Genomic DNA, 8,398 nt, shown 5'->3' with positions numbered 1-8,398 from the left:
TACCTGGCGAAAGAAAGATTATACGAGGATAAGAATTTCAAATGAATTTAATGCAAATTGTCCTTCAATTCATAGACAGACGGTAGATAATTTAAGGAAGTTTTATGAAATCCAAAAAAAAAAAAAAAAAAGCTGCAGAGGAACGCACAAGTTTGTATGCAACAGGTGGAGGGTGTAGAGTAAACCACTTATAGCGATCCTACTTATGACCTAACCATGTCAATAATAAATAAAAAAAGCTTACATTGATTACACAATAAATTTGATGATGCAGTTACGGTTATTGAAAATAATGGTCAAATAGAAAATACAGAAGGGAGAGATATGGAGGAAGAATTAGAAAATGTGGAAGAAATTATATTAACAGTGGAAGACGAAACAGTAAGTCTAAATTGTGGTTAGCTAATCATAAAGTTAATTTGTAACTTTCACTGTTCACAGGTTGCAGAAAGTACAAGAGATAATTGGCAACATTACCAGCTAATCAGTATGAAAAAGCCATTAAATGAAATTTTAAAAAATGTGATAAATGGAGGTACATCAGAACACATTCAGACACCTCCTTCCAAGAGAAAACGTACCTCACCAAATGAAGATAATGGGTGGAGCACTCGTCGAAGACCAACTGCTGGCGTGAATATAACATTGGCTCATAAATTTGAAGAACTGACGGAAATAAAAGCCAAAGCAACAAAGTTGCAACTGGCTATTCTTAAAGAAGAAAATATGCATCAGAATATGAAGTGGGAATGTCAACGTGAAGAATATTCATTAAAACAGACCCAGCTCAAAGAACTACACGAGTTACAGAAAACGTCTTTACAGTTAGATATAGAAATTAAGAAGAAACAGTTAGAAAAATTAAATATGTTAGTTTAAAACAATAAAAAAATGTTTAAAGCAAATATTTTTTGTCATTTTTTCGTGTAAGAATATCTATCGTAATAAATAAATATTACTTTTTAAATTTCATATAAACGATTAATTACAATGCTGATGCTGATTACAATGCGGTTTTGTCAATGAAAATTAAACAAAGTACAAAAGAAGTAATATTTTAAGAGTATATTAGTAAATATTTCTACATATTGTTATATAGCATTTAAAAGCATTAAGTTAAAGGTTCTTTTATTCATAATATTGTTGCAAAAAACCTATTAATTATACGGGCTGTTACAAATTCGCTTCCCACTACACTGATCTCGGAAACGGTAAGAGATACGCACTAGCTTAAATGGGCAAAGTTGCGTAATCAGGAGATTGAAATATTTGAAGAATAACGAAATTTTGGAAATTCGATTGTTTCATTTCAGCCCCGTTCGAGGTGATATTGAAAAAAGAAGGACACTTTCTCATGGCAACTTTTATGATTATGCCCTCTATCGAATGGCATAATCAATTTTTATATGTGACGTTTCATCTGTCAGGACCATCATCAACTTCATTTTTTAAATACGGCTCTGGAAATTTTATTAAATTATTTACAAGGCTTCATGACCCCCAATACTGTACTGCTGCAGCCCGAACCAGATTCAGAAGTTTCGTCTTGAAAAATTCATCTTCAGTATATTCGTTCTTTCATCTAAATTTTTTATTTAGATGGGGCTAATAGTTTAAGTAACTTGACACTCCCTTAACTCCCACAGGGTCTAACGACACTTACATTGTGTGATAATTCAAGAGAGATGAAAAGTTACATATTAAAATTGACCATGCCATTGGATAGAGGGCAAAACGTGTCCTTCTTTTTCCATATCACCTCGAACCAGACTGAAATGAAACAAAATCATATTTCCAAAATTTCGTTTTTTTTTTCAATTCTTTCGAAAATTAATCACGTTAGCCTTGATTCTTTAGAGGCATAATGTTGGTCCTCTGAATACACAACATTGTCCCATTTAAACTAGTTTGTATCTTTTACCGCTACCGTGATCCCTGTAGTGAGAAGCAAATTTGTAACACCCTGTATATTCTACAAACTAAATTGTTTCGTTACTTGATACACATATTGATGTACACGATTAGGATTCACGCTGAATATTGGTAATAAAATGGGATATATTTTTAGACATGGACAAAACAGGCGGATATTGCAATGTACCTATTTCGTACAGGGTGTCTCACGGTGACAGCCCATTAGAATTATTTCAGAGACTACTTCGATTTGAATTTTTAAAATTTGGGATTCCAGGTTTTCGGGCATGCCCTTCTCAAATAAAATAATGGCGTCCACGTACCACTTCCGGTTATACCGGAAGTCGCCATCAACTTGCTTTTTTTAATTGCAACACCCTATATATTATTGAAATTTTTAATTCTACGTGTTATTTTAGGTGGAGTTTTATGAAGTTTCCCTATTCCTGAAATTAACCGTTTTCGAGATATTTAATTTTTTTCAAAAAAACAGTGGCTAGCTTCAGACCATGTGTGTTTTATATTAAGAAAGATAAAGCAATAATATTTTTAGGGGGGATAGCTAGACCCCTAAGCTTCCCGTCCATACTCTCAAAGTGGCTTAAGGAGGTTCGATACCGAAAAAAAATGGTAAGAAAGTTTTCAAAATCGTTGAAATCTGTTAATAAATATGCCAACTGCTTCGTGTAAAAATATCAGATCGATTGCCAATAGTTTTTTTGAAAAATGATATTAAAAATTATCCTCTATTACACAGGCTCTTAAGCGAGTTGGGAAAAAATTTTGATCAAACGTGAATATTGCTCTTAAAAATGGTTAGGCCCGGGAAAATAAAATTGCAATTAAAGAATTAAATATTTTTTAAACATTTTAAAACAATAAAAATATGCACATACAATGTAATTATTGAGACAATGGAATTAATATATAACGTTTTGAAAAACATCTGATCCGATGGAAGGAAATATGGCAATACTGTACGCATACGTACACTGTACGTTTAATGCTTCGACTGATGCGCTATATTTGAATAGCTCGATTATAGACTGTATAATTATTCTAGTCGAAAACATATGTAGTAATAATTAATATTAAATACATTTTTCGTTATCTAATGCAATATAATAGCAATTTGAAACAAAAATTTTATATTGCTCTTCAGTCATTACTTTTCCTTTGTATCTTGTACGTTCATTCATGTTTACGGAATACGCGCAAAGCACAGTTGACAGTAATGACAGTAGACCCAACTTTTACCACCACACCATGGCAATGTTGCCAGATTTCATCCATAACTTTACAAGCTCTTAATGAATAAATGGACTTTTGTTCAAATAAAAAGTTAATTGCTGTGCTTTAAACACGAAAAATATATGCAAGCTAATATGTGATTTATAAATATCACTCGTACATATTATAATTAGTTCGCTCGTTTATGTAAGGTTGGTACTACAGCGAAACTACCGTGTATAAGCAAAGGCTTTCCTCCCGCACCGCCTGCCCCGCTAGAAATTTAATGCCGAGTTTAGTTAACTTCAAACCTCCATAAGTCGGTTTTTTTAAATGGGTGTTTCATTAAAAAATAAACGAAGTTTTCCTAAAAATTCCACGGCTATCCTCGCGAGAAATTACATGATTTTAGGCGATTACACAAAAAATAGTAGATAACTTAAAAGCTAGAAGAGATGGGTATAGGGAACTCTGATATCGTTCGAAAGAGAATAAAGTTGAGTATCACAATACAGAAAAACATACAGGGTGTTCCATTTAAAATAAGCAAGTTGATGGCGACTTCTGATATAACCGGAAGTGGTACGTGGACGCCATTATTTTAGTTCCCAAATTTTCAAACAAACAAACTTGTTGATGTTTACATTTTGCTTCAATTCAAATATTTATAGTCAGTCTCTAAAATGCCCTAATTTTTGTCTGTACTTCAGTCGTGCATCAATTGATTTTATACCACTCCTGTATTTGGATTCACAATCGTAGTCATTGCACTAGTACCTTTAGAACTTGTGCAGCATATTCGTTTCAGTTGATGCCGCTGCAGATCATACTTGTATCTACTTTCGAAGGGGCAGTTGTTACACTTGTATGTCTGGACCTGAGAAGGATTTTTATGCTTCAGTTGGTGCTTTGTGATACTTTTCCTGTATCTAGTTTCGAAATCGCAGTCGCCACACTTGTACATTTGAACCTGGGAAGGGTCTTTATGTTTCAGTTGATGCTGTTTGAAACTACCGTTGTATTTAGTTTCGTAATCGCAGTCGTTACACTTGTACACTTTAACCTGCGAAAGATCTTTATGTTTCAGTTGATGCTGCTTGAAAGCATTATTGTATATAGTTTGGTAATTGCAGTCGTTACACTTGTACATTTGAACCTGCGAAGGATCTTTATGTTTCAGTTGGTGCTTTGTCAAATATCTCTTGCATACAGTTTTGTAATCACAGTCATTACACTTGTACGTTTGAACCTGCGAAGGATCTTTGTGTTTTAGTTGGTGCAGTTTGAAATATTTCTTGAATTTAGTTTCATAATCGCAATCGTAACACCTGTACATTTGAACCTGTGAAGGATCTTTATGTTTCAGTTGATGCTTTTCGAGATAGCTCCTGTATTTTGTTTCGAAATCGCAGTCATTACACCTGTACATCTGAACCTGGGAAGGATCTTTATGTTTCAGTAGTTGATGCCTTTTGATATATTCTTTGTATTTAGTTTCGAAATCGCAATCGTTACATCTGTACATTTGAACCTGCGAAGAACCTTTATGCTCCAACGGGTGCTCCAGAAGTAATTTCTTATTTTCAGTTTCGTACTGACACGATTTACATTCATATGCTTTCAAATGGTTCTCATGTCTCGCAAAGTGTGCCGTAAAATGGATCTCACTTCCAGTTTTGTACATGCATTTATCACATTTGTACAATACTTTACACTCCTGTCTGGTTTTCACTTCTGATCCATCCTCATGTTCCCATCCATCCTCTTCTTCATTTTTACAGTCACTCTGCTCAAATGGTACAATATCGGAGGTCTGAAATGGCGTGTCGCTGAAAAAATTGCATATACAGAGAAGTTTTCAAAATCAGGTATTAATTTTAAGAGGTTATCATAATTGAATCAACCATAGTACTGATAGCGTAATTTTAACTTTAATGATGAATCGATTCAGATCTTTGATAATGTATTTAATTATCAGAGAAGGCATTGGCGAGATGCTACATATAGTCACAGAATAAATCCATAAACAAATTTAGATACAGATAATTTAAATACAATCTACAATACAATAAATTTATTAAATTTTAATCAAATAATAACACCCAGAATATCACCTTTTTTTGTTTGTCAACGTTTTTTAGTTTTTGTTTTTTACCTTATCACAAATTACAATATACTAGTCACAAAAATTACAAAATTAACAATTACAATTAACAAAAAGAAAATCCTAAATTTTTAGGTGATTTTCGCAAAGCTGAATCATGGCGAAAAATGTTCATAAAGCAATAAAAAAAGCAAATTAGAGCTTGAAGGTTTTAGTTTGAGGATCTGAAAGTCAAAAATTTTTATCCTTTATCACCTTTTTATAAATTTTGCCTCACTTTGCCTCACAGGTCCACGTGTCTCAATTTTTTTTTTTGGCAGTCCCACATGTCATCTCTTTTATTTTAATTCATCCTCTTTGAATTTGAGCTGTTCAAGATCTTTATGTATAATCAAATCAAAAATAACTGTTTTGGCTTTAATAATTATTTGGGAAGTAATGGCGATGCAAAAAATCTAAGCAGAGATTTGAAAATAGTTCCTTGTCGTGAGGATATGGCCGCATAACCGATGAGGACTAATAAGTATGAAACCGGTCTGTGCGTGGTGGGTTAAACTGACGAACGATCCTAGCTGTTGCACTAGGTGTTGCGAGCATAATTCAGCCCGTGGAGTAGTTGTTTCTCGCAACACTGACAATTAAAACCTGTCAAGACTTGCAACGGCTGCGATTTTTCTTTCATTGTCAAATATTAAAGGATAAATTTTGCATTTTCAAATCATTTTTTTTTTATTGAAAATGTTTTTTCGCAAAAATATATATTTTATATAAAAAACGANTGTTTTTTACCATATCACAAATTTCAATATACTAGTCACAAAATTTAAAGGACAAAAAGAAAATCCTAAATTTTTAGGTGATTTTCGAAAAGCTGTATCATGGCGAAAAATGTTCATAAAGCAATAAAAAAAGCAAATTAGAGCTTGAAGGTTCTAGTTTGAGGATCTGAAAGTCAAAAATTTTTATCCTTTATCACCTTTTTATAAATTTTGCCTCACTTTCAACAGGTCCACGGGTCTCAATTTTTTTTTTTTTGGCAGTCCCACACGTCATCTCTTTTAGTTTAATTCATCCTCTTTGAATTTGAGCTGTTCAAGATCTTTATGTGTAATCAAATCAAAAATAACTGTTTTGGTTTTGATAATTATTTGGGAAGTAATGGCGATACAAAAAATCTAAGCAGAGATTTGAAAATAGTTCCTTGTCGTGAGGATATGGCCGCATAAGTGATGAGGACTAATAAGTCTCAAACCGGTCTGTGCCTGGTGGGTTAAACTGACGAACGATCCTAGCTGTTGCACTAGGTGTTGCGAGCATAATTCAGTGCCGGTCAAGGCATATAGCCTGCGGAGTAGTTGTTTCTCGCAACACTGACAATTAAAACCTGTCAAGACTTGCAACGGCTGCGATTTTTCTTTCATTGTCAAAAATTAAAGGATAAACTTTGCATTTTCAAATCATTTTTTTTATTGAATGTTTTTTCGCAAAAATATATATTTTATATAAAAAACGAAAATATTGAATATTATTATTTTTTTTTTTGGAAAAAAATTATTTTTATTTCCTTCCTCAAATCTCGGATGCTTACCGACTTCTATAGCTCACGAATCATTTTCATGACCTTAAATACAGAGAAAAAAAAATGTTTTAAACTAACCCATACCTTTTTTTGTATATTCAAAAAAAAATTCATATTTTTTGACGATTTGACAAGCATTTTTTCAAGATATTTTTATTATTTGAATTAGATCAGTACCTTCTCCTAAAATTCTTTCAAAATTAATTTTGGGTAAGAATGACTAATTTTCTGCTTACATAACAAATTATTTTGTAACTCCGTAAAAGACTTATCCTTTCCATTCAAGAAAATTTCAATTTCTGCCGTTAAAAAATTTATTGAATGAATGGAATTTAGTTTAGCATTCTTTGTACCCATATCTGAATTGAAGCCATACAATTGTTTTATAACAATCTTACATATTTTCTCAATAATTTGTTAACCTAAGGCTTAATATTTATACAAAAATTTGTACGATATCGTTCATAACCCACATAATCTCATAATGTTAAGTACAATTAGTTTATTACCGGATAGTATGTACATGTGATCATATAAATCAGTGTCACAACCGCAGGTCGCCATTTTTTAAATTATAGTTACAATAGTCTTCTTTTACCTTCTTTCCTCATCTTCCAATTTTATGCCGTTACTTTCAGTTTTGATTGACATTCCCATCTCTATAATATCGAATTCTTTGTCCAAGTTTTCAATCTTAACGAATGAAAAGAGTGGAGACGTATCTATCTGACTTTCTGTGGCTGAATTATCAAAAATACTTTTAATTTTTTCTTCTACATCTTTTAGGAAACTGTTGTGAGTACACAGAGAATCGAAGCATGGCTTACAAACAACGGGATCTTCGTCGATATTTATATACTACAAAGCAGTTTCGTTAAATTACAAAATATGCAAGTATTTAATATCGTTCATACCATTTCAGGAATCAATTTCTCAATAGCTTCGAGTTCCTCTTCACGTATGCACCTAAACTCACGCTCTACTGGGTGCATACACAATCGACATATTTTCTGACTGCAAACTAAGTCACTCTTCTTTTCCTGCGTGTACACCTCTCTTAATTCGAGCTGTAACATTTTTTCGCTATCCGGATATTGAATAATGGTGTTATAGGTATTCAAACACGTTGATTTAAATTCTAATGCTGTATTTAACTTTCTTCTGCAAACGTTACATATAACCTCTTTGCTCTCGTCATCAAATTTCTGAAAAATATGCAACTTCAGACAGCAATCAAATTATATTTCACCGACTTACCAATTTCAGCAAAAGAACATCTAGTATATCTCCGATAATGTCGTTTATCACTTCAAAACTTTCATCGGTTATATTTTTAAGGCAAAGCCTACACGACGTTNGAATAATGGTGTTATAGGTATTCAAACACGTTGATTTAAATTCTAATGCTGTATTTAACTTTCCTCTGCAAACGTTACATATAACCTCTTTGCTCTCGTCATCAAATTTCTGAAAAATATGCAACTTCAGACAGCAATCAAATTATATTTCACCGACTTACCAATTTCAGCAAAAGAACATCTAGTATATCTCCGATAATGTCGTTTATCACT

At 32.6% G+C, this 8,398-nt stretch overlaps 1 protein-coding gene across 1 annotated transcript; it reads left to right on the top strand.

Moving 5' to 3' along the window:
• The first annotated feature begins 208 nt into the window (after positions 1-208).
• Positions 209-888, top strand: LOC108904350. The gene is made up of 2 exons (XM_018706866.1): positions 209-381; positions 442-888. Exons 1-2 carry the CDS (start codon positions 325-327, stop codon positions 877-879), a joined length of 495 nt encoding a protein of 164 aa, XP_018562382.1. The 5' UTR covers positions 209-324; the 3' UTR covers positions 880-888.
• Positions 889-8,398: the final 7,510 nt, after the last annotated feature.

The sequence above is a fragment of the Anoplophora glabripennis genome, unplaced genomic scaffold (assembly GCF_000390285.2).
Source record: "Anoplophora glabripennis isolate ALB-LARVAE unplaced genomic scaffold, Agla_2.0 scaffold268, whole genome shotgun sequence".
Classification (NCBI taxonomy): Eukaryota; Metazoa; Arthropoda; class Insecta; order Coleoptera; family Cerambycidae; genus Anoplophora; species Anoplophora glabripennis.
This window is presented reverse-complemented; position numbering and strand designations above follow the sequence as displayed.